General features: G+C 34.2%; 1 protein-coding gene across 3 annotated transcripts; it reads left to right on the top strand.

Annotated features, from left to right (window-relative positions):
- TBX20 (T-box transcription factor 20) lies at window positions 1-27,905 on the top strand. 3 transcript variants are annotated; one of them, XM_072412176.1, is made up of 9 exons: window positions 1-410; window positions 4,830-5,064; window positions 9,497-9,661; window positions 14,562-14,670; window positions 15,606-15,764; window positions 17,954-18,030; window positions 24,358-24,468; window positions 24,639-24,751; window positions 25,191-27,905. In XM_072412176.1, exons 1-9 carry the CDS (start codon window positions 284-286, stop codon window positions 25,529-25,531), a joined length of 1,437 nt encoding a protein of 478 aa, XP_072268277.1. In that variant the 5' UTR covers window positions 1-283; the 3' UTR covers window positions 25,532-27,905. The 3 variants fall into 3 exon arrangements, with proteins under 3 accessions (XP_072268277.1, XP_072268279.1, XP_072268280.1); XM_072412179.1 differs by lacking the exon at window positions 1-410 and adding an exon at window positions 1,622-1,765 and having other exon boundaries at window positions 4,767-5,064; XM_072412178.1 differs by lacking the exon at window positions 24,358-24,468 and having other exon boundaries at window positions 3-410.

Below are 27,905 nucleotides of genomic sequence, written 5' to 3'. Positions count from 1 at the left end.
ACATCAACTCCCCAGTCAGGCAGTCAGCTCCAGCCAATCGGCAGCGCCCTACCAGGCTACTAAGTTCTGATCTAATGCCAAGCTTTCCTACTCTCAGTACCAACCATCCCAAGGAGAGCAGCAGCCCCTGCAGGGAACTTCAACGCCAAACTGAGTAGCAATATGTTTCCATAGGAGAACTACTGGCACCTTATATCCACAAGAACATCGGATCTACACCCCTGCTTCTGAAGTACTCAGTCTGCTTCTTACTTGTTGCTTTAGCCGGGGAAGAAAGCCCAGCATGGAATACACAGCTTCTCCCAAACCTCAGCTCTCCTCCAGGGCGAATGCCTTCTCTATTGCAGCTCTCATGTCCAGCGGCTCTGGCAAGGACAAGGAGACCACGGAGAATACAATAAAGCCATTGGGTGAGTAGCCTGGGATTCAATCACTATTATAATATGCTGTAGAAAGTAATTACTTCTATATATATATATATATATATATATATATATATATATATATATATATATATATAGTTCAATCACTGCTATTTACATATTGGGGGATTAGGATTGGCATACAAAAGTTATATAATCATCTATATTTTTTTCTATAGTTTTATCTTTCTGCTGTCTTTTTTGTCTCGGTCTATGTATACAATATATTCACATACATAACCTTGCCTAACCTTCCGAGTACATATAAACATACATTAAATGCATACATATAAAAATGACATTTCATCATTATGCTACTGATTACTATTGCAGATTGGCATACGGGTGTGTAGATATACATTTATACACACATTTGCGCACAACTTTATAGACTTTTTATGGATTCATAAAGACCATTTCTTTCACAAGATGCTTACATTTTTTAAATTATTGAGTCATTTTTTTATTAATTTGATTTATCGAGGAAGTAGAGCTTTAGCAAAGTGAATGTTTATTAAAAGTAATCAGGACAAGTAGAGTTCAATTTTTCTGATCTCTTTACGATAGATACCTTAATTACTAACATACATTTTACAGAATGAAGATCTTTGGAAATTAAAGCTCTGGGTATACCATAGGCATCTATGGTACTGGAAGTTAACAAATTACACTCCTGTATATCCTAGCTAGGGGTATTACTTCTCCCTCTATCAGTGTTTGGGTACAAGGACTCCAGAGGTCTCCCCTGTATGCCAAAGACAGGACCCTGATCTTACATGGCAGTAATTGGGACTGAATGGAGAAAATTGAGCAAACGCAGAACTGTTCTTCATAAAATAAAATGCAATGCCAACCTATTTCTCTGGGAAAATGTAGTTTCCACTGTTACAGCTTGTGATCTGTCAGTAGAATAACACTGAAACTGAATTTTAGACAGACAAGTTCGCTGAACCTAGACAAACGGGTCTATGGAAATGATTTTATTTTAGTTTGTATCTTTTTAGCATTGTAAAATGATTCATTCTAATGTACAAATTACAACTGTTATTTTCCAAATCGATTTACTTTTAAGTCCACCTTTGTTTATTTTACATCATAGAAAAATATTTGTGGTATAGCTGAAATTAATGTGCACATGGTTATAAATTCGGCACAATTATCAGAGTTACTTAATATTTTGGGTTTATTGTACCTCTATGAGAAAATCTCTTCCTGGCAATGTATGGGATATTCGGTTAACTTATTTTCTGTATGATCTGACCAGACTGGCTGTTCCAGGATCCATGCCGATACATTGGTGTTTAGAGGTGTTTTGTATAAACGACACATTACTTTTCATTCTGGTAGAATACAAAATAAAAAGTCAGTTTGCACGTCAAGTATGTTTACTTAATTCATTCCAAATCGTTGTGTTCTCCATACTTATTCTGCAATGACCTGGTTCCGATACATTTAACAATAATTGACATATTAGTATTCCTATTCATAGAAATATTAATAATCCCATACTCATTCTTCAATGCTTTTACTATTTAATACAAATAACTAGATAGCTCTGGTTTTGAACTTCTGATACACTTGTCAATATTTTAGGTAAAATAATATTATACTTCCAGCACATCCTTTAATCTTTTACCCATTAATGCAAATACAGCACTAGCTTCGATACATTCAACCTTATATTTTAAATAGTAACATTCTTCCTTTTGTATCAACTATTGCCTTACTTCATGGCATGTGTCTTTTACTCATTATAACATGTAGCTAAAGTGGAACTTTAAAATATACTGGAGGTAAAATATCTGGTTAAGGTTTTCCTTACATATTTTTTGTGCCATCCTTTTTCTGCAATGTTTTAATTATTAATAAAACAAATCCAGATGATACTGGTTTGGATACATGCATTATTTTAAAGACCTCCCAAATAATTGTTTTAGATAATTATTTACACGCAGAAGTTGCTTCAAATGCCTAATAGTATCCAATTGTATCTAATAGTATCCTAATACTCTGTTACCTAAAAGTACATGCAGGTTAGATGTGGGTTTTTAACATTACTATTAAAATATCTAACATACAATCTCCTTACATGAATTGTATTTATAAGAGGAATTTTGGCCATCCTACAAGTTACTATACTTATTTGTTTTGCTTAAAGAAGTTAAATTATAAAAGTATAAGCAGGTTATACGTAGGTTTTTAACATTACTAATAAAATATCTAACATACAATCTCCTTACATGAATTGTATTTATAAGAGGAATTTAGGCCATCCTACAAGTTACTATACTTATTTGTTTTGTTTAAAGAAGTTATATTATAAATGTTATGATAAAAACATAATGTAGATAAAATATTTTGTATTCTGGTAACTGTAAAAGGCAATACATGTAATGACTGTATTCAATATATACATTCCTTCAATTTATATCTTGTATGCTAATATTACATATGTTAATTACATGCCATTTGTACAATATTGTCTTTGATTGAGGTTTAGGTGGCTATTCAATTTGGACAAATTTAGGCTTAAAGGGACACTCTTTTATATACTTGGCTGCTATCAGTGTAGTTACCATGAAAAGAGGAGGAAAAAGAATGTATTTATCCTTTTTACAGGATATTGTAAGCATAGGAATCATTATACTGTCTAAATATTTCATATTAGAACTGACTGGGAAGGATGTTTCTAATTCTGTTTCTAGACCCATTTTGAAAATGGCAGTAAGTTATATGAATCATTTCTATTTTAATCATTTACTAGGGTTTTATTTTCTGACATCAAAGTATATAGGATTGCAGTATTTGTTATTGAAAAGCTTAATAATCCACACAGAAAAATGTTTAAATAAATTGTGTCTATATTGTTTAATAATAATATATCCTATATTTACCCCTTGTTACTAAATTTTTTTTAAATAATAATTTTTAATGTAGTATCTAACTTTAAAAAATAGCATCTAGTGCTAAACAAACATCATATAGTTAATTGAGCTAGCTTCTTTTCTTACTTCAAAGAGGTAATATGATTGACAGTATATAAAACAAACAGTACATTTTCCTGAATGTGGTTTGATTGGCTATTTGAAACAAGTACAAGTTATTATAAGCTATTGTTGTTACACAAACGTATAAAGATAGGTATGAGTTATGAATACATTTATTACAATTAGGGTAAACATTTCAGGAACTTGCTGTTTCAGGAGCAAAATGGGTTAGACTTAGCTGGGGAAAAGCCTTGAACTCATCAATCGTTCTAACATCACTGTGAATCCCTTTTAAAAATAAACTCCTTATAGTATTGCATTATATTTATTATTATTATGAATTTATCAGTCTATTAGATCAGTGCAATTTATATAATGCCTGGCACCCCATGTAACTGGTCATGACACATAGAAAGAGCAGGTACCCCACTGCCTAGGGGGATTGAAAAGGAATAGGCCTAGGGGGGCTCAGGAAATTGTGTAGTCTAGGAGTAAATTTGCAGCATTCAGCATATTTAAATGTGGTTAGTAGTTATATCCATTCATGAATACAATAAGTCCCTTGGCACTCCAAAGCAGGTTACTCATCAGAGGCTCACAGGTACCCCAACTGTTTCTTTTGATTCATTGGCATCACCACCAACCATTCACTGAAATTCAGTCACTCAGAACAGCAAATCAGAATTTATCTTGGACTGGTCATCCTTCAGCAAAAGAGAATTTTAATTTGATTCTGCATGTCAAAATTATGCCTTCCATTTAAGGACATTTATATGTTCATTATAATAACTTGTCTTATAAAGGATTGGCTGAAAATGCTGTCATTTCTGTGCTGATCTGCTAAATCTACAGCATCTATCATCTTGATTGGACTTGTATATCAACTGCTAAAAATCTAGGAGTTGATTCCTGTTTGGGGGAAATTAACCTATATTTGGGCAACCAGCCATTCCACAGGAGGATTCCACCGCATGCGATTAAGTATTTAAAGCTAACATGAACTCATTTCATCAAGACTAGTAAATTAACCACAGGAAAACATAAATTAATTTGAGTAAAAATGTACCCACACTGTAAGCTACTTCATTTCAAGAGATAATGCAACATTTTTTTTATGTTCTCTGTGCACAATTCAATGCATATTGGTAGTAATTACATATATTTACAGGTTAAGTGTCGAAAAACCTATACAAGCCTTTAAAAAATGCCCATGTATGAGCATACTGGATACTTTCTGATCCATTTTCATACATATCTCTCAATGGCTTAAATGGAATAGACACTAATGCACAGCTTTTATCTTTCTCATCACCAGCCCAGTATATTCAATTGCTTTTAAATGAGAGATACTTTCCAGGTCTGCTTCTTTGTGTCCTTGTTATTTCAAGTCAATGATACATTTTCTCTTCCTTTGTGTTAGAACAATTTGTCGAGAAGTCATCCTGTGTTCCACTGAGTGACATATCCAGCGTGGACCCTCATGGGGATTTCAGCAGCAACAGTCCTGCATCTCTGTGTACAGAACCTCTTATTCCTACCACTCCCATCATCCCCAGCGAGGAGATGGCTAAGATTTCCTGCAGCCTAGAGACCAAGGAACTGTGGGATAAGTTCCATGACCTAGGGACAGAAATGATCATTACCAAGTCTGGCAGGTAAATTAACTTTTCTAAAATATAGAAAATTTGTGCAAAAGCAATTTATAATACATGCAATACAATCAGGGGCATGTTAGATTTTAAAGCCCTTGTAAGATCCCAACTGCCCCCATTACAAAAAAAAGGCAGCAATCTAATTAATTGTATTACATTATTTTCTGCAATGAATTAAAATCACTCTTTACAGTTTACAAACTATTCCAGGCAAACCCCTGTTCTTTGCTTCATAGCACACATTATGACATGCTGGAATGAGTATTGAAAATATTGGAATGCATTTAATAGGTGCCCCAAAGCCTAAGCATATAATCTTTGAGGCCCAGCACATGAACAATATTGCAATAAAAATGACACTGCATCAATAACACTTAATTTGTTTTCTAACATGATGTTCGGGACCTATGTAATACCCCAGAAAGAAACTGCAATAACACTAAATATCTTCCAGGAAACCCTGGCCAATCATTTCTCGAAAGCCAGAGACTAATCTCTACCTCCAACTGAGTTAAAAGCTTTACCTCATTTTGTAGCTATATACCTCCATTAGTGAAGGGATATGTAAAAATGAAAACATACCTGGCCTTATGCAGTAAAGACTTATCATATGTAATACATTATGTAATATAATTGTGGGGTTTAAAAATGGTAGGTACCTGGTACCTTTACATTGATGTTAATAACTTACACTCATCTCATGCATGATTAGCTCATAAGACATAATGTCTGATGATGGCTAATACTTATTTTTTAATAGCAGTAAACCAATTGCTATCCTTTAAGCCCATTTAATAAATGACAACAATTGTGAATCTTATGACCATAGTGAAGAATTAGGCATAAGGATGCATGCAGAACAAAATTCTTTGTATTTATTTTGTATATTTATTTAATGCAGACACATTATACAATACTTTACTTCATAAAAATATTACCCTATAAATATAGGTTTATGAAGTGTTGTTTGTAAATAACTATATTTTTATGAAAGCATATGATAAAACATATACAGCATTTGGTTTGGTTTGAGGTATTACAGGAAGTCCTATCATTTAATTTGTATTAACATTCTATAAACCTAACCTATGGCTTTAAGTAAAATAATTCAGTTTTTCTGTTACACTGCCTTTTTTATTTTTAATGGGTAAGGCGAGGAATTCACACATTTCAACATGCTTTTTATTGTGTTTTTACAAATTGTATTAACATCTAGTGTTTACAGATAATGTCATTGGAAGGTCCCATAACACTTTTCCATTAATTGAAATATTGAAAAATCACATTAATACATTGTACAGTTGAACTAGCACATTGAAAATAATGATAATCGGTGCACATGCCTTGACATGCATTAAAATACATAGGTGTGAAGGGTCCTTAATGTTACAAGGAATATGTTGTAAATATAGGAATGCTCTCAATATATAAAGTACCATGTTTGTGCTTATTCTAGCAGTGTCATAATTGCTGTTACTTAATATTGCTGATGTAATTTTACATTCACTAGGGGGAAAACCACTATAAATACTTATCACACTAATGTAGTATCCAGAGCTCTTAATTCTGTATTGTTTTCTGTTAAAGAAAGATTAACTAAAAACTTAGTAAATAAGATGACGCTGTGTTCACACTGAATACGCAGTTGTGTACAGGGGAAATCATGGGAAAGTGAGGGTGTTGCTAATTTTTCCCTAAATATGTTGTATTTTTTTATATTATCCATTATTGGGTATTCAAAGTGAACATAGCTTCATCTTTTTTGCTTAAGAAAATTAAACCCATCTTATATCCGAATTTCTGGGATAGGCTATAACAAAGTTAGTGTTTCCTATCCTATCTAACAGCAAAATTTTATACTGAACTTTGATTTACTAAATTGGTACAGCAAAGATTTTAATATGCAGTCAGATTAAGCTGTACTTCCAGTTCCAGTATTATGTATTGTTGAGTAATCATATTATATAAAAACATTAGCTCACGTTTTTTTTTATCATGCATAAGACAGTTTCCATCTGGCTGTCTATTATCCCATAATTTTTAAAAAATTCAACAAAGGCTAAATTATGCTATGTTTCATCTTACTTGTTTGAGATCTGACAAGTTCAAGGCATACACCATGCATTTTTTTCCTCAATGGTATTTTTCATCGATATTCAAATGTGATTGACTTAAATCAATCCTTGCAATTAGTTACCAGTATTTCACCTATTTTTCTTAAGTAAAATATCAATTGGTAAATAAAAGAGTGTTTTCTTCAAAAAACATATTGCCCAGTACAATTTTGATCTTATATTATGCCCAAAATTTGAATGTAATCATAATTGTACTTAATAGTGATTTGAAATTTTTGTTTATTTGATCACAAGTATTACGTAGTTTATGGACAGCCTAAACCAGAAAATTAACTTCCTTAAAAAGAACTGGTCTTAGGGTTAGCGTGGTAATAAGGGAACAATATTAACAAACAATAATCATGATTTCAAGCTTTACATGCAATAATTAAGCTATATATGATCTTCGAGGGAGTGATAATTTTGTATTTCCTTGCAAGCAAGTCTGGCTCTTTACTTGTCTATGTACCAGTAAATGAGTGACCATGTGTGCCCCGTGTATAGGCACCTTAAACCCAGGAAGGTTATCACCTTGATCATAAGCCTATACAACCTTTGTATGTCAACCATATTTACACTTAAGTCACCTTTTTCAGTCTGGATATTCTAAGATTTTAGAACCTAAAATATCAATAAAGATAGGATGTATCTATCTATAGTCTTTAAAAACGCTAGCAAACTATTTTTTTTTCTGGGTTGACAAAGCAATTGTAATATTCATGATTGACCGTAGACTGCAGAGGACTACCCAGATCTCTACAAGAGAGGGAACAGTTTACTGGCCAAGAAGGATTTTTCAAACCATGTACTGCAAAATAAATTAAGTTTAACTGTTAACTAGTATTGACATGTATGTTGGTCAATTATTATTGAACTACTTGGGGTTCCAGTATAACTGGTGACTGGTTCCACTAAAACAGTGACATTTGGAAATTGTAGGGATCAGCAAAAACTGGGAAACTATAATTTAGAAGTTAGATGATATTGAAATGCTCTAAGGTGCCCCTCGAATGATTGATTATTACACAATTTATATGAGTTTGGTCAAGTACCTCCAGATAACCTGACTGAAGCGAAGCCAATCATTCAGACCTAACTTACCTGGCCAAATGCTAATATTTTGATTAAAAAAAAAATGAATTACAATTTGCTTGTTCCAAAGTTTGGAAATACATTTCTGAAATTTTTCAGCTTTAAAATAATTTCAAAATAGTAAAAGTTAAAATAGCAAAAGTAAAAAGACAAAGACACCCTTGCAATATTAATATTTGACATTATATATTTTATTATTGTATTGAATCTAAATACTTTTTTTACTAGCCACTATAAGTAGGGTAGATTTTGAACAGCACTGTACTTAGTAGCATAGAGCCTGACCGTGTAATGAGCAAATATAGCTTATGTAAACATATATAATTGGTATTTGCATTTAGAAATTTTGGAAGATTTAAAAAAAAAAAATTGTTTCACCAAAAATAACACACAGGGGAACATGTATTTACATCAAGCTAATTTCTTTCATATATATGAAAAACAACAGATTTCCTTTATTATTGATTTATGTATTGTAGCTTACCAGTCGTATAATGTGCTTGGCTGCATTAGGCTTCGTCGCTTTCCGGATTTTTTGTTACTTTATTTTTACTTGATAATCATGTGGATATCACACTTACTGCCCTTGGGTAATAATTCTCTCATCTTGATCTGTGGAGGAAGCCAAAGTTACCACCCAAGCTGGATTTCAAATATGTCTGCATTTATTAATTTCCATTAAATTAGGATGGAGCACTACGTGGTTTACCAAAGAGAGAAAATATTGTTTTGCTTTCTGTCAAACATTTTGGGACAAGAAGGCTGCATTTCTGGCATGAACAACAGGTAATATCTGTAGTTGCTGAAAACTGAGGATTAGATATTTTAATAGAGTTTTACACTGAGAGATTATTTAAACTGCCCTTGCTGAAGTAATTCTTAAACTCACTGCCTAGGTTAAGATGGTAATAAAGGAAGAACCAAACACTGACCAAGCAAGCAGTATTTTTTGGAACCTGAAATTGCAGTTTACACAATCTTTAAGTGATGGGTCCTCTTTGGGAGACCCTATTTATTCTTCGAGGATACAAAGGACTTTTTTGTTAGAAATAATCACCCAGCGTGAAAAGGAATTGAGATAATAATGGGGTATTTTTTCTTGGTATTAGTTGGAAGGTTTACTACAAACATTTTGCTCTATTTATGAAAAAGTGATTGTAAATATAAAACATTTTCATGCACACAGAAATAATTTTGTGATCTCCATGTATTTTGTGTTTATTTTCTAGGAGAATGTTTCCTACTATCCGGGTTTCGTTCTCTGGAGTTGATCCAGATGCCAAATATATTGTGCTAATGGACATTGTACCAGTGGACAATAAAAGATACAGATATGCCTATCACAGATCTTCATGGCTGGTGGCTGGAAAGGCAGATCCTCCTTTACCTGCTCGGTAAGTTTTACACTAACAAAAAAAACAAATATTTTAAAATCAAGATTTGCAAGAATTAATTCCAACCAATACAATAGCAAGCAACTGCTATGTGTATTAAAGACAGTACTAGGACAAGGGCACCCAAGGCAAATAGGCCAAAGTGCACCACCACCTGCCCTCTCCCTTTCTTCTTAAGCTGCACCTGTAATGCAATTGTGTCACCTTCCATCTGTGTTGCTTAATGAACTCCCATGCTCATGTTTAGAAGTGTGCAAAAATTACGTCATACAGTGTGCCCAATTCAGATGACTAAACATTTCATGTCAGCATATAGACCGGGAGAAGTAAGCATTGCAGGCAAGGGAGCTAGGGGTGGCAGGTTTGGAAGAGTGAGTTTATCTTTGCCTAAAGCATCCAAGGCAGCTGGCTCCTCTGCATACCCCTAGGTCTGGGCATGAAAGCCTAAACCTCAGTTTATGGATGCATTACCACGCTAGGGGTGTGCTGAGTTAAGGCAGCTAATTTATTCTAAATGGACGGGCAGCACATTTTAATGCACAGGATTTGGATTTGAAATGGGATGCTGGTGGGTAGAATGATCCTTCTAGGACTCCAGTGAAATAGTCTGCGGTCAAGCTTCGACTCCCAGCAGGTGGGACCAACACATTTCACTTCATCTTCTGTACTGTCATATATCAGGGGTCCCCAACCCCCAGTCCATGGCTCATTAGTGGGCTGCGGCCATCTGACAAGTGGGCCACGGCTCTGGTCGGTGCACTACCCCCCCCCCCCCTTCTTCGCACATTGGCCAGAGCTGTGGACCACGTCTCTTGTACTGATTGCAGGCTCAGAGTGATGGGCGGGTTGTGGCTCAGACGTGCAATGGGAGAGTGGGCGGGTTCTGGCATCATTACGTCAATCTGGGTGGAAGTTTCTTCCCCTTTGAGTGATACATGGCTCCGGAGTTTGTGCATTTAGTGGTCCACAGGCTCCAAAAGGTTGGGGACCACTGATATAGATAACTACATAGAAAATACAGCAGCAAAAGCCTGAACCCAGATCAACTACAAATCATTCTCTTTATTTTAAGAATGCAGGTGACCTTGGTCTATCTACATCTACAGAAAATATACACAAAGTGGATGTATATGTGCCTATTACATTAAATATTTTGATATATATTATATTTTAATATTGATATATCAGCAGGTGGAGCTTTAGGCTTCTTTTCATTTGTAATCTGCTTTTGCTGAAAAGAAGCCTGTTGTTGAAACAGCTGGATTGCATTAGCTAAAATTTACACAGGGAACTTAAATCAAAAAAGTGACTGTTCCTCCCTCTTCCTTACTCACTGCTTTCTTGTTCAGATGGTTGAATCTGAAGTGTCAATCAGATAGAGGCAATCTGAAATGCTTCAAATTCTGCAACAGCAAAAGGCACATATAAAACATTGGTTAAATACAATATAGTACACTATAAATGTATTAACAAAAAGACAATTACACAATTACATAGTTATAAAGAATATAAACCATTTTAGTTTTCTTTTAGATTTCTGATCTTAAGAAAAATATGTTTTTGGCATTTTTCTGCACACTTGTTTTAATTAACTGACATAGGACTAAGCTCAGTACACCACCAGGCAGATGGCATTTGCAAAAGGAGGTCAGCAATGGCTGCCACAGTTTTTCTCCAATATCAGATTTACTTTAGTATGTTCTAAAATTGATTTACCAGTTTGCAGTTATTGCTGCTACACTGTAATCAAAGCAGTTAAAATACAAAAATTAGGCCATTGTTATAATCCTAAATGAATGCAGATAAAACTGTAAGTAAAACCATTCTAAGCCATAGAAATGATATATTACAGTGATTAAGTTTATGAGGATTGGAATAGTGCTATCAAAAAAAAAATAATGTTCAATAAAATATAAATAAGGTTTTACTTTATCATAAACAGCAGGCATTTTATGGTATTGATATTTTAAAAGTACTTACATTGAATTCAGCACATGCTTTCATTAATTTACGAAAAAGTTGTTCTTAAAAATTTGTTAGTTCCACAATAACTGACTATGAATATATTGGATATGTGTATGCATACACCTAACAAATATAATGATATGATCTACTTAAATTATTTTATTTGTAATAAAAACTCAATTACATGTGAGGTTTCTGAACAAAAGGCTTAAACTTGACATGTATGGTCAATGCAGCAAGTGTCAAAGTGAAAATTATCTGCATTTAACCCTTGTAAATTATTTACATAATAGATTACTATACAATGCAATATATTACAGATAATCCTAAAAGTAATCATAGACATTAGGTAATCATGCCCTTTTTATCAAGATAGGCTAAAGATAATTAACCCTTAACCAACATCATTCTGAGAAAAACCTTTATTGGAAATATTTCATCATTTGGATTTTCAGGGCAATCTGAAACTCATACAAATGTTTTACAATACATTGATACCATTAGGCAAAGCAAACAATCCTGTTGTGTTAATATGGTTCCCACTGTCATATCAGCTATGAGCTTATTAATTACAGTCTTTTTCTTTGTGTTCCCTAAATTATTTACTCAGTTAAGGGTTTGGTATATCATTCTTTTCGCTTTTACTGGCTAGATTGCATCATCATTTCTGAGAACCTGAGAATACAGCATAGTCCTTAAAATTATACTTTAAGAGCTATAAAACATGACTTACCAAAGCTGGAATTAGAGTGGACCAAATAATAACAACCAAATAAGTTCTAAATCAAAACAGTTTGCTATATACAATAGATACTTCTACTTCATTATTTCCTAAATTAGCTCCCTGACTGCTTTTCAAATCAGGAGTTATGGACACTTCTGATAAAATAATATCTTTCTAAGAGAAATGTTGGCATAACCACTAAAAGAAACAAATGTATGCTGGCTTTAAAGAGTCTGATCTTGCCACTATCCAATGGCTCAATGAGAGGACTGGACCACACAACCAGGTAGCTGTACATGTAGAATGTAATAACATATGCTTCCAACATTGAAATCATTCACCCTTGATTATTAGTATTTCTTCATTTTCTTGAACATCTCCACGTGGCTTCTATCTTCCTAATAAGGGCAGATAAAGAAGAGGGAAACCATACATGCCCCATTAATATTATTATGTATTTTTTTAAAGCCAAAATATTTCAAAGTACTTCACATAATAGTAATTGTCAATCAGAGGAGCTCAGAAACTAATGTCCCTACAATAGCCATGTACCAATATTGGGGGAAGCCCATAACCTACCAGCATGGTTTTGAAATATAGGGGGGGGGGGGGATTGGGAGAATATCATGGTTGAGATTTTAACCTAGAACCCTAGTGCTGCAAGACAAAAGTGCTGGCCAATGAGCCACCATGCTTCATGGTTAGATGATAAAAACACTGTCATGTCCATCGAGTCCAATCACTACAAATGATGGGCAGATGTCTCCTTACTTGTCATTTTAAGGGTAGTTTTAAAATTACTATGTGCATTGCCGGGTTTACTTTAATTCAGCCCCTAATGGACTTATAAACTTAACATACCGTACTTTCTCACACCAATCTAATAAGCCTTTAGGAAGTAAATGGAAGGCCCCGCTTTAGAATCCCTGCATGACAACATTGATTAACATAGCTCTGTCACATTTCCTAGTCACATAATCCATCCCCTAACCAGAAGTATCAGGAATTCCCTTCAACTCCGATGTTGACTATAACTGTGTGAGAGCAAAAGAAAAAAAAAGAAATTTAATATACACTGCTGAAGATTGGGAGGGCGGTTAAAACACAAGTTAGCTTTAAATTATTTCTGAAAATATTAGCATTATTACTATTTACTGATTGTAAATATAACCAAGAACAGAAAATCTGTGATTAATGCAGTACAGGAAATGACATAAATGTTATCTGGAATTAAGTAGTTAAAATAAAAGTAAAGGTGCGTACACACTTCCAATTTTTATCGTTCCAATCGAACGACGAACGATCGATTGGGCAAAAAATCGTTCGTAAAAAAGTAACCAACGACGCCGACGAACGAGGAAACTCATTGGAAACGAACGACCGGACCGGCGGATCGGATTGGACGACGATCGTTGAACATCGTTCGTGTGTACGGTCGTTCGTTGATCGTTCATGCTCTGAGCATGCGTAATGAACGAACGTTCGTTCACTTTCCTGTCGTGCACATAGTTCCTCTATCGCTTAAACGATCGTATCTATTGTGTGTACAATATCTACGAACGATCGTGTCGTTATCTCTATGTGCAGGATCGGTGCTATACGATCGTTCGTATATATCTTGCAGGATCGTTCGTCGTTCGTTTTCCAACGATAATAATTGGAAGTGTGTACGTAGCTTAAGAAATGTTCATATGCTGTGATTTGTCCAAAAAGGATGCCTTTTCTCCATTCTACATTCTATGGTTCATATTTTTTCATTTGTTAAATTCAGATAACATATTATTGGGATAAACAAAAAGAGCAAAGGCTGTTCACTTACCAAAGTGCGTTTGCAGGAAATAGGGTGACCCTGCTTTAAATCTAAATACCCTTTGACATGCAAGGTATATTAAAAAAATAATATTTGCTTTGCAACCTGAACAGACACAACAGCCAATATTCCTTTATTAAATTAACCACATTGTGCTAAATTTTTGAGGAATATGTTAACATTAATAAGCAATAATTTACTGCAGAAAAAAATAATAGAAAATGTAAATAACATTGTAAAAGGCACTAGATGGTACTTGTAGAATCGGTCTGTGTCTGTCAGTTGGCCAGTAACATTATGTTGCATAACATTATTTTAGGCAATGAAAATGATCCCATTCTTGTGTAGTACAGAGTTATTTTATGCATAATAACTTATATATATTTATTTTTATCAACTAGATTATATGTGCATCCTGATTCTCCATTTACCGGAGAGCAGCTCCTGAAGCAAATGGTTTCTTTTGAGAAAGTCAAGCTCACAAACAATGAACTGGACCAGCATGGACATGTAAGTGTGTACATTCTGATGGAAGGTCATATACAGTGCATACACCAAAATAACACCAGCTCCATCCCAGAGGATTGCATTACTCACCCAACCACAAGTGCTTGGACAGATAAAAATTTGGAGAGGATAGAGGTATTCATGTGTGATATGATTAGAGGAAGACGCATGCACAGCTTTTCAAGCAACAGAGATAGTAGCGTGTCTTGTTAATTGTCAAATATTCAGCACATATGTTTGTAGTATTTGTGGTGCTAACAAAAATATTTAAAATATGCTGTCCACACTGCTGAAAAAGATATATTACAAAACTTTTGGAATTCCTGAACAAGGACTACGAAACAAATGTGCATTCATATACACATCGTAATAGATCTGTAATATATTTTAGATCTTAAAACCTAAGATATGATATAGTTCAAAAATCCATTGTACCATGTCCTGGCTGAATAAAGGTAGTAAGTAAGAGAATGAATTTCTAGCTATATAACTAAAAATGACGAGTTTTGGACGGGAAAAAGGAAATCACACATTTCATTTTTAATTATGGGTTACCATAATACAAGTGAGCAATTTTAGTAGAGAAGAGTCTATACAACAGTGTAAGATGTAATGTTAGGCTGGGGTTCTGTGTGGTCCACTCTTGTGTGGTCAATTTTCTAACACATACAGGTACTGTAATATATAAAGAATTCATGAGGGCTCATTATTATAAAATACACAAGCAACTTGGGCACATTGGCAACAATTACCAAACATGTACGGCTATTCCAGCCACTGCCTGTTTACCAGACCTGAGCAGATGCGCTAAATGTGCAAAACTTGCACTTTTTGCAAATTCAGTGGAGAATGAATGAATCGGAAATGTCAAATATTCACTTATTTAATACAAACTTACATTTGTATTAAATGTAAGTTACATTTTTTCTTTTCCTTAGATTATCCTGAATTCCATGCACAAGTACCAGCCGAGGGTCCATATTATTAAGAAGAAGGACCACACTGCATCTCTACTGAATTTAAAATCAGAAGAATTCAGGACATTTATCTTCCAAGAAACTGTTTTTACTGCTGTTACAGCATATCAAAACCAACTGGTGAGTCTGTCTTCACATAAATATGAGTAATTGATTATTTTTATACAACGACTTAATAGCCCTTATAAGATACAAAACTACTATGATTTCAGGAACATTTCTGTGTTCCAGATGGCACTAAAAAGGGGGAAAAAAACCAATTTTAAAATGTATTTTTTTCAAAGAATCCTTTATTTATAATAAAGTCATGTCAAGACATATTACAAGTATCCAGGGGTGTAATTTATGAGTGTTGAGAAAATTCTAGCAAATTCCAACAGATAAAAAAACACCATTATTTATAAATCATTAGAATAAGTACATTTTCTGCCTTTTCACTTCTGTTGCTAAGGGTATGATTCAATTTACTTTTTCATTATTAGATAAAGGATAAACACATTACATTTTCAACAAACTATCTCATAATTTAGGATTTAAAGGTCAGGTTTCAATCTGAGTAGTCAAACCACCATGACAGAGTTGAAGTGCAGGTCAAATGACATGCCTTGAGATGCCTTTTGATAGATATTTATATTTATTGCTGTTTGTGGGCCAAGCTATACATAGGCCATGGTTCCAGCTTAACAAATATACACAATAAAGTTTATTTTTTAATAAAAGTTTTCAAAAAATAGGAAACTCTTTTCAGATTTCCAACTTATACATAAAAACCATTACCAAGCCATTTATCCTGTTTATATAATTTTTTAATGTTTATTATAAATTATTATCAAAAATTGGATTGAAGTTTACATAAAATATTAAACAGAATTAATACATTCAATTTTGGATTGGATTTGCATTTCAGATATATGTAATGGATATTCTGTCTTGATTCCAACATTTAAATACACTTAAAAAGTCTTTAAAAGTAAATCATGAACCCACAAAAATGACCCAGCCTATTTAGGATTAAATAAAAGTGGAATGTTGATTACACATGGTGCAGGTACTAAAATGATTTTGGGCGTTTGGCCTATATTGCAGTAACAAAGACATAAAAACACTTCAGTGAACGAAAGATTTTCTTTATATAGTATTAGATAAATGTATGACACATACATAAAGCCAAGATTAAAAATGCAATATATTTCAGCTGCAGTGGTCATTGCATTTTACTTTCAGGCGGGTTCATTTTCCATTGATTGTGCCAGAAATTTGGTGTCCTTTTAACTTCCTGTGTATATATATATATATATATAAATATATATATAATTTTGTGGAACTTCAAGCCCTTCCTCCCTATTAAATAAAGCTGGGCACCCTGGGATGCCAAAGCTGCACCTCCATTGATATGGTAATATGGTACTGGTAAAGGTATTCCTATGTTATAGTGATAAGAATGTTTTGTAGACCAGTAAAGTAAAAACTGGGCAGGACTGAAGCTATGTACTCTAGATTTCAGTCCCTTGAAAGGATTGCTCGTGATTATTTCCAATAACAGTAGAATGAATGAGCACTATACACACTGTTGTTAAGTTCTATGAAAAAGAGCAGGGAGGAAGATAAGCAAGGGAGACCCAACTGCGTTCTCAGCCATAGGAAATGACACCGGTCATCTCAGGCTGGTCATTTAGTGATACAACCTGGGGCAACAATAATCTAGCCTATGTATGTAGCCTAATATTGTTTGGGATTTCGGTGCACATGAGAAAGTGTGTTGTCATCTCAAACAGAAATTAAGGAAGACCCTTGACTTCTGTCAGATCAATAAATATGTTTTAAATGTTTGCAGTGATTTTTTAACATGGAGAATTGAGAATGCATTGCGGAGATCTACGGCCAATTTGTTTTTTTATTTCCCGCAAATATATACATTTTACCAGGCTTGGAACTGGTTGTTTTGTGTTTTATCTGTATGTTATACAATATTTGCAAAACTGTAATACAATACAGTACAATTTACATAGTAACAACTATTTCATATTAACCTGAACTGCAGACACCTAAACATTTTATTTCATAAAAATTATCAGTCACTTAAAATGGACAGCTCTATCAATAATTTTACAAAGGAATAATAATAGCAATATAATGTTGCAAGCTTTACATAAAAAAGAATGTAGTTTTTTTAGACAGATAGTATAAAAGAGGGCAGAGAAGATAATGATGGGAGTTTGTGACTTTAAGAGAGTTAATTGTTTGTAGGATGGTTGGGAGTGGTGCCGATGTTTCAAACCTGGAGCCATTGTGTGGCCTTGTCTTTATAGATAACCAAGCTGAAAATTGACAGTAACCCCTTCGCCAAAGGATTCCGAGACTCCTCCAGGCTCACTGATATTGAGAGGTAATTGGAACTGCATGTCTACATATATGATAAGATAAAGAAAATAGTTTTCTGTTCATTGTTTAAAACTATGTCCAGTAGTGATACATATTACTGTGTAATCGTGTTAGTCCTTATCATTTCCACTACCTCATTTTTATTATGTATTTTTTTTATATATATACTTTTGTCTTGTTAAAAAAAGTTTCTTCCTTCCTCAAAGATACTAGCACATTTTAGCAGGTTTAGAGCTGATATCCCCATATTAACAGGACTACAATATTGCATTGTTATATATAGTTATAAATATGCGTGCATGCGTGTGTTTGATAGACATAAAAGTGCAACAAAAATACCTGTTCATCACATCAGAATTTTAGAACACTGTGTATCTTGCTCAACTTTGGTGTGATATCTCTAGGACCACTTCCAGTTCTTATCTTTGAATACAGAACAAATAATCTCTATGTTGAGGAGATAAGAAAGATGGAAGGATTTAGTAGTTTACCAACAAACCACAGGACAAGGCTAGAGGTGCATACACACTTCCAATTTTTATCGTTCAAAATGAACGACGAACGAACGACGAACGATCGATTGGGCAAAAATCGTTCGTAAAAAAAGTAACCAACGACGCCGACGAACGAGGAAAGTCGTTGGAAACGAACGACCGGACCGGCGGATCGGATTGGACGACGATCGTTGACCATCGTTCGTGTGTACGATCGTTCGTTGATCGTCCATGGTCTGAGCATGCGTAATGATCGAACGTTCGTTCACTTCCTGTCGTGCACATAGTTCCTCTATCGCTCAAACGATCGTATCTATTGTGTGTACAATATCTACGAACGATCGTGTCGTTATCTCTATGTGCAGGATCGGTGCTATACGATCGTTCGTAGATATCGTGCAGGATCGTTCGTCGTTCGTTTTCCAACGATAATAATTGGAAGTGTGTACGTAGCTTAACACTATTCCTTACAATTTCTTATTCCTTACCAAATGGCATGTGGTTTCAGGCTTTGGAAGGAAATGAGCAGTGGTATCCATTTCCAGCAGAACAACAGGCCTATTTTAGACCCCAAATAGAGGACAAGAAATATAAAATTTGCTGTTATAGTTCTCTATGTAGACAGAAGACACCTCAGACACCTACAAAAAAACTTCAGATAAATAGTTTAATAAAAATATTGTTTCTACACAATAAGGTTGCTGGAATTTAAAAGCACTATTATTTGGGCAGTTATTGTATATTGTAACAAGGAAAAATTAATCACTTGTCATATTAACATCAAAGGTCAGGTTTGTTCATGTTATTAAAAAAGGTCAGTAACTAAAACATTCAGATAATGGGGATTTTTAAAAGGTCATGACAAAAGTATACACAACTGAGGAAATAAGCTGTACTCGTTTGGACTAGAACATAGCACAATTTTTTTTCAATTACCAAGTTCAGGTGTTATTTATTTAACAAAGACAAAATAGCGAAACAGTATGTGAAAAATTAAGTACGCTCTTACTTACCACTTTCATGGGAGTTAGGGAAAAAAAGAAGCAGTTTGGGCAGTTTGCTGGTCTAGAACATTTAAGTGTTTGTTAACACAAATGAAAGGAGAAAAGACATCAGCAATGACCTTTGGACAGATGAGACAAAAGTTGAGATGATTGGTCATCACGCAGAGTGCATTTTGTGTTTGGTAATAATGCATATATTTGATGAAATCCAAATATAGCATATCATCATAAAACACCTCATACCCAAGCTTTCATCAAGCATGGCATTGAAAGGGTGATGATTTTGGCTTGTTTTGCAGCCACAGTACTTGGGCACCTTGCGGTAATTGGGCCTGATTTAAAAAAGATTTACAGGGCTGGAGAAAATACATTTTCATCAGTGAACCTGGGCGATCCATCATTTGTTAGCAACTGTTTTCAGACCTGGACCAGATCTAGTCCAGGTTAGCTGGATCACCCAGGTTCACTAATAAAAATATATCTTCTCCATCCTTGGAAAGCTTTTTTAAATTAGGCCCATTGAGTCAACCATTGACTCCTCTTTATTCCAATGTATTAGTGTCAAATGTGAGGCTCTCTGTGCAATAGCTAAGAAATGGATCAAGCAGCATGACAATGATTCCAAGTGCACCTACAACAGATAGGCTGAGAAAGAAAAAAATGAGTGTGTTGCTTTTCCCTAGTCAAAGTCCAGACCTCAACCCGATTGATGTAGCATTAAAAGAGATCGCTGTGCATAAACAAATTTCTAGAAATTTCAATAAACTGAAGCAATGTTGTAAAGAAAAGTGGGTAAAAATTCCTCCACAATCATGTGGGATAAAGATAAAGTCATACAGAAAATAATTACTTCATGTTATTGCCCTGAAAGGTGGTTCTACGAGTTATAGAGTCATAGAGGTTAGATTTAAATAATTGTAGAACCTGCTAAATGCTAGATGAGTTTTTACTGGCCTGATATGTAAAACCATAAAAGTGAATAACGCTGTACTTTTTTTCTCTCATAAATGTGCATGTGTGCATATGTATTATTCACTGAAAAAATAGAGACTGCTTAATATGCAAAGTAAAATGCTCACTCACCACAGTAAATAAGAAAAAACAGTTTTTGTTTCTACATTTTTTTTTGCTCATGATTGTGTAAACAAAATAAACACAGCTTCCCTCAATAAACACATACACTTTTCTACTTCCCAATTTACTTTAAAAGACTCACAGGCAAATGATATGAATCTAGAATTTTCATTCACGTTACACTTTCCAACATTGTTCAAATCCACTAGAATGAGCTATGGGAAATGGACACTTTAAATGTGACAATGTATAAAAATACACTTTTTATTTCTTGTTGACATTTTAAATTAGGACCAGAATGACTGTGACATGATGAGATGTGATAGTTAGAACTGCAGCAAATCCAAATTTCACTCTTAGAACCTGCTGTGGTTCACTGTTTTTCTTGGCTCAAGTAAAAAAGAAAACCAAAGTACCAGATGAAACGGCTACATTTTCCGCAAACAACATGTGATGCTAGCAAAAGCCTCATTTTACAGCAATTAGCTTATAAATTTAAAGCCCAACTAAACTAAAATTTAACAAGTTTTAAAGCAATAAAGTTGATAAATGACTACAAACAATGTATAGGCAAAGTAGTATTTCACGGACCACAGAGCCTTGCACACTGCATTACAGGTATACTCAGAAACAGGTACTCTATACGTATCCCATGACAAGTTGTCAGTAAATGGACAATATAATGTGTTATCAATAGGAATGTATTTTGGGTTTAATATTGCACAACTCATAGATCAGCATATGGGTGTCACATGATTAGTACATGGACATTACATGATCAACCCATGGGCATCACATGATCAACACACGGGCATCACATGATCAGCACATGATGTGCTCATGGACATCACATAATCGGCACATGATCAGCGCATGGACATCACATGATCAGTGCATAGACATCACATGATCAGCACATGGGTATCACATGATCAGCACATGCACATCCTATTATCAGCATGATAAGTGCATGGACATCACATGATTAGCACATGGACATCACATGATCAGTGCATGCATATCACATGATCACACATGATTAGCAAATGCACATCACATGATCAGCACATGATCAATGCATGGACATTACACGACCAGCACATGGACATCACTTGATCAGCGCATTGACATCACATGATTTGCACATGGCCATCACATGATCAGCACATAGACATCACATGATCGGCACATGATCAATTCATGGACATCACATGATCGGCACATGCATGGACATCACATATTCAGTGCATGATTGGCACATGATTAGCTTATGGACATCACATGATCAGCGCATGGACATCACATGATCCACACATGATCAGCACAAAGTTAGCCTATTGACATCCCATGATCGACACATGGACATCACATGATCAGCATATGATTAGCACATGGACATCACATGATCAGCTCATGAGCTGCCTGTTCTCCCTCTTACAATGTTTTTAAAGGTTCTGTCAACTCATCTACCTAATAAAAAGATTATTTTTAAAAGGAAGTAAAAAATTCATGTTGCTTGGTGAATTAAATGATGCTGTGTCTATTTCAATCATTCAACCATGTGAAAGCAAGAATTCTGCTTCCTTTTAATTTAGCTAGTACATCATTGAGTATACATTTTGACTAAGCTTTTGATTTACTATGTGAACATCAGCAAAGCACAACTGTTGCCAGAAGAGCCTGTGCATGTGATAATTAGATAGAGCTGTGTCTACAGCCCCTGCATTTTTAAGTGTATATTTCCTTTAAGGTGCATATTACCTTAAAAAGGTGCTGTTCTACAAGTACTCAAATTCCATACTTATTCTATATAAACCCTAAGCACTTTGTCACTCCTCATTTTGCTTACTGATAGTGTTTGCTAAATTAAATTAAATTATATAAATTATCTTAAAGCACTTTATACAGTAATTAGTAATGACCAGCTTAGTATAATTGGGTAGTATGTTAAGATAAGAGTAAAACATCAGTTGTCTGGCTAAATGCTTAGAGGGCATACAGATAAAATCTTTATTGTCTGACCATCTACGTCCAGCAGTATATATGGATATATGGTGTGTATATATATATATATATATATATATATATATATATATATATATTTAAATATATATATGTGTGTGTGTGTTTTTTTTCCTAGTAATGACCGATATGTCATTGTTAAACATTTAACACGGCCTTTCCCTCAAACAGCCTTTAGGGAGAAATCTAAATCAGATCAATTGATCTTCAGAGAAACAAATTCAATCAGTCTGGAGTCAGTTTAGTGCACTAAACCCCTGAGTAATTGGATTGCTTCTTGTAACTGATTAGGATCAACTTCTTTCTCAAAACAACACAAAGTGATCCCTTTAAAGAAAATTTGCTGTATAAAATGTTTTTTTTTTTTTTAATATGGGCACAGAAATTGGAGCTTTTGAATACAGTTAAATATTACATTATCAGTATATTTAAATATACTTTACCTGACTATCAAAAAAGAAAAAGTTCAACCATTACATAATCATTAGCATGATACATTTACATAAAAAGAAACTTTTGGTGCAGTTTTATAAGTATTTTAATATCTTTAGACACTTTGGTGGTGACTAAAATATTTTAGCATGCAGGATAGAAACAATTGTTTACAATATTTTATTCACATGTTAAAAAATTATTTAAAGATATCTAAAACTAAAAATTGTAATATATTTCAGCTTTCCAGTCCTGCATTAGTTTTCTTTTTTGTAGGCTAAGTCATTTTATCTATAAGAATCGTGGAAGGCAAGATACAAACAGATTATACATTATCTTAAATTACTAATTACTTTGTATTATGAAAAAAGACATTTTTGGATGTTTAACGTGCTCTCGCTCAGAAATTATTTTTTAAGTGTCTTAGTTAAAATATTTTGTCAATTTTTTGATTACGGCATTAATTAGGACCATGTACTAAAAAGATTTTTCTATGACCATGTCTAGCCAATGCACAAATCTTACTGTAAGAATACATAAACTTTTTTTTCTTCTCAATTAGTGACATCTAGTGGCAATATGCTTTTATTACAAGTGATGCCAATGATCTTTTAGGCTGTAAGGTTGACATTTTTCCCACTGGCCAGCAATGTAAGATACATGTACTGTGAGTTGTGGGTATTGTAAATATAGAAGGGATTAACTAAAGAACTGTAAAGTTTTTTCAAAGGTTCCCCCATGTTAAAAAAGATGTTGAGAAAGGCTGCTATACATGCAAAGTAAGAACTTCTGGGGTTTTATATGGGTTGAGAATTATTTAAGGGTAGCAGATCCACTGTTTCATGCATCAGCAAGACTTTTATTTATTTGGCCAGGATAGCAAACTTAAAATTTAAATCTAATGTTAACAAACATGCAGGAAGAGTGAGCTTTCGTTATAATTATTATAGTAGGTTGATGGACCTAGAAACCTACTAAAGAGGTGAAGCAAATAATGTCAACCCAGACACAATTTAATATGTAAACAGTCTTAAGAACTTTGGAAAAGTTCCCCTTACCATCTGTTCTTGTATCAACTCATAAATTTTGGATTTCACATTATTTTTGTACTGAAAACAATCTACTGTCTTGACCCAATTGAATACAAGCTTCCCTCCTAGGCTAAAACTACATTTTAGGCATTTATGTGAAAACCTCATAAAATCCAGGTGTGGATTTATTTAAAAAAATGAATGTGTTTTACATGCATCTGGTAGGCATACCTGAATCTCTTTTGATATCAAACTCCTGTTATCCCCTCTACAGCAGCACTCATACTTGGAGAGGGAGGAACAGCAATGACAGTCAACCAAGCTCTACTGTGTTGCACAGTATGGTTCATCTAACACCACCTTCAACTATCTACATACCTTTAATGTAGGTCCAGTCTTGAAGCTATGCGTGTGAATGAGTTTTGAGATATGGAGCAGTGAGCATATAATACTAATATTTGTAAGCAATGATTTAATGCATACTTCTGCTTCTAGGAGAAAACAAGAAAGATGGTTATTGCAAAATTAAATACAATTCTCCTTTATTTTATGCAGAGAAAGTGTGGAAAACCTTATTCAGAAACATTCTTACGCAAGATCTCCAATCCGAACCTATGGAGGAGATGAGGATGTCCTGGCAGAAGATGGCCAGGTGGTACAGAGCAGAGGTAAGGGAACATAATTTTTAGAAGAGGGTTTTATTTACTAAAATAGGAGTAGCTATTTACTTGCAAAATAAAAGTATTATCTACTGTACATTATAAGCAATACAAGACTGATGCCATTTTTGACAAGTATTTTCTGTACTTGCTGAAAATGTTCTTAGCTTAAAAAGAAATCTAATGCAACCACCACATGTAAGAACTGCAATACAATACATTTTTGTCCTTGGGTTTAGTTATACACAACTCAGGTCAAAGTGTAGAGGTATATAAGGGATGAATAGATAATTTCCCCCCTGTAATGTTTTACAGAGAGATATCTTGCAGGCAGCTTTGTCAATTTTGTCACAAATGTCACAACTGTCAATTGTTTTTTCATGAGAATGTAAATCAAATTGAACTAAACTGTAGGTAATATGCTTATTGTGTCTTTTTTTTATTTTAGGATCAGCATTTACAACCTCTGACAACCTACCTCTTACATCCTGGGTATCCTCTACTTCAGGTTTCTCTAGTTTTCAGCACCCTCAAACATTGTCAGCCCTGGGCACCGGTAGTACTTCTCTGGCTACTCCAATTCCTCACCCAATCCAAGGCTCCTTGCCGCCCTACAGTCGACTCAGCATGCCACTTACCCCTTCAGCTCTTGCAAGTACCATGCAAGGTAGTGGGCCTTCGTTTCCTTCTTTCCACATGCCCAGGTATCATCACTACTTCCAGCAGGGACCTTATGCGGCCATCCAAGGACTGCGTCACTCCTCTGCTGTGATGACTCCATTTGTATGACTGGTATAATGCACTTGAACACCTAAAGTATATATGACTGGAGGAGCTCATCAATTACAGGGTCACTAGTGCAACAATTCTCACTAATATATGAAACCAAGTGAAGGATGAGAAAAGGAGCACTAATTGTATTGATGTGACTCCATAATGTAAGAAGCGATGTATGTATTTTACCACGGAGTCAAGCCTAAAAAATGCTAAAGAAAAACATCACACACATTTCAATGGTTTCTCCACTGTTGGATTTCTCCACAATACCTTTACCTTTTGGCACTGACATCTGGCAAATTAGAACTGGTCTCGAGATGATCTGTAAACGGTGTACAGTTTTGATAGATGTGTTGAATGTTGGTTAGTTTTTCCTGCTTTTACACTTGATTTTTAGGTAAGCATCCATTGCTGCTTTAATATTTCAACTGGAGTGTCTGACAAAAAAAAATATATATAGTTTAAATGTAGTACTGTAAAGACAGATTTCTTATACATTGCAATAATTGTTAGGAGCATGTTGCTGCTATTCTCCTGTTTCATTAGAAATGCATCTTATTTATTATCAGATTTAGTGCATGTTAAAACATTCTATGGATCAGTGAACATCTTAGGGACCAGCACAATGTCGCAACATGTAACAATGGACACAAATTTCATTTTCTGCCTATGTTTTTCTGCCTTTCACAAGCCTTTGTAGTATCTGCTGATAAATAAAATTGTGGTTTTCTACAACATAAACACATAGGATTTTGTGACCACCAGCACTCCAGTGCCAATTTACAGCAATAACAAATGGTGTGTACTTTATATTTGTTTTTAAATCTTTTATGTTTGAGAAAAACTTTCATTTAAGGGCACAACTTTCACTTTGTGGCAAACACAAGCTCTCTGTGTATCTAGATGAGAAATTTTTTTTTCAGTAGTGCTTTTAAGGTCTGAAAAATTACAATAGTTTGGAAAGCCAAAACAGCATTGATTTGATTTTGATGTTGGAAACTTGTCTCCTAGCCCCAGATTTGTACAGTCATGACATTTAGGAACACTCTTAACTCTGCCTATTGGACAAGATGTTTTGGAACTTTTCCAAATGACTGGGATCATTTCTAAAAGAAGTACAATGTTGGTCAAACATGGGACAAGACAAAAATGTGCTGTTCACCAAGCAATCCCAAGCAACTATGCTGCACTGAATTCTAACTTAAGAGATGCATACTTTTCAAAGAAATTATAGCAAGTGAGTGGTGAGAGTTGATTTGAGCCAACTGAATTATATTAGATTTTTGAGCAGAATAAAAAAAAAACTGCTGCTGTCACATGGATTTCTAGATACAATAATTTTTAAATTTTTATCACATCTTGTATAATAAAATGATTACCTATGGCTTTTTAGGTTAATGGCTTCACACTCTGGGATTATTTAACATTTTCATATTGTTCAAAAACATATTTGATGAATGCTGCCCAATACTAATTGTTTAATTATTTGTCACCAATATAATGAAAATGATTTTAAACAAAGCTTGATTGCCAGGTCATTAGTTGATTTCGGGTTAATCTCTTACCAGCCCTAAAATGTGTCAATATACCAGTACATTCATCTGTATATGATTACAGACAAGTGGACCTAATATTTTTCTGTAAATCTAAACTGTTTTTTTATGGGGGTTGGTTACCATGCCTTGCTTGTATGACATCATTACTTGTAGGTCAGGTTTATTTTTCCAGTAGATGGTGGATGCATCCAAATACATCCATGAAAAGGAGACAACAGATTTGGTATATAAGTTTGCAAAGAATTCCCATGATAAAAAATAATCCAAATTGCCATCTATTTTTCTCTGTCATATTATGGACAGCAGCTTGCTCGATATTTATTTAAATTTGCAAGGTAAATCAATATTCCTCATTTAGTCAATAACCCCATTTCCAAGCACAGGTTTATCCTACCTACTTACTTGATAACAGAAAGGATAACAGAGAGACCACATTTTGAAAAAAACAGGACATATCCTCTTTGACTTTTTTAACTGGATTCACTTTTGCCTATGTTATTAGTTTCCTGTATTCATGTGTCATTTTGTTGCCTTAATGAGTGTATTCTCTGAAAATAAGTGTAATCTATACAGATGTATTTTATGCCAGAAAAAATGCAGTTGTAATTGTTAAAGGTTTATGATGTGGCACCTGGAAATTTCGTTTTAAGTGCAATATATTTATTTCTGCAAAAATGTTATATCGACATTATGTAATATTTGAAGCGTTTAAAAATGAATGCTACTCAAATGGCTTAAATTTTAAATATATATATATATATATAAATATATAACATGAGAACATTGTATATTATTGCTGATGTGTGATTCATCATTAAAATATTTGTGTG

The sequence above is a fragment of the Pyxicephalus adspersus genome, chromosome 5, assembly GCF_032062135.1.
Source record: "Pyxicephalus adspersus chromosome 5, UCB_Pads_2.0, whole genome shotgun sequence".
NCBI lineage: Eukaryota > Metazoa > Chordata > Amphibia > Anura > Pyxicephalidae > Pyxicephalus > Pyxicephalus adspersus.
The sequence above is the reverse complement of the archived record's forward strand: the minus strand, read 5'-3'. Positions and strand labels throughout refer to the sequence as shown.

Bases quoted from the DNA above. Each gene is read 5' to 3' on its own strand.
- TBX20 (XM_072412176.1), top strand. From the start codon at position 284: ATGGAATACACAGCTTCTCCCAAACCTCAGCTCTCCTCCAGGGCGAAT. The intron at 5,065-9,496 runs GTAAATTAACTT...TTTATTTTCTAG, and splicing joins ATCATTACCAAGTCTGGCAG to GAGAATGTTTCCTACTATCC. The intron at 24,752-25,190 runs GTAAGGGAACAT...TTTTTATTTTAG, and splicing joins CCAGGTGGTACAGAGCAGAG to GATCAGCATTTACAACCTCT.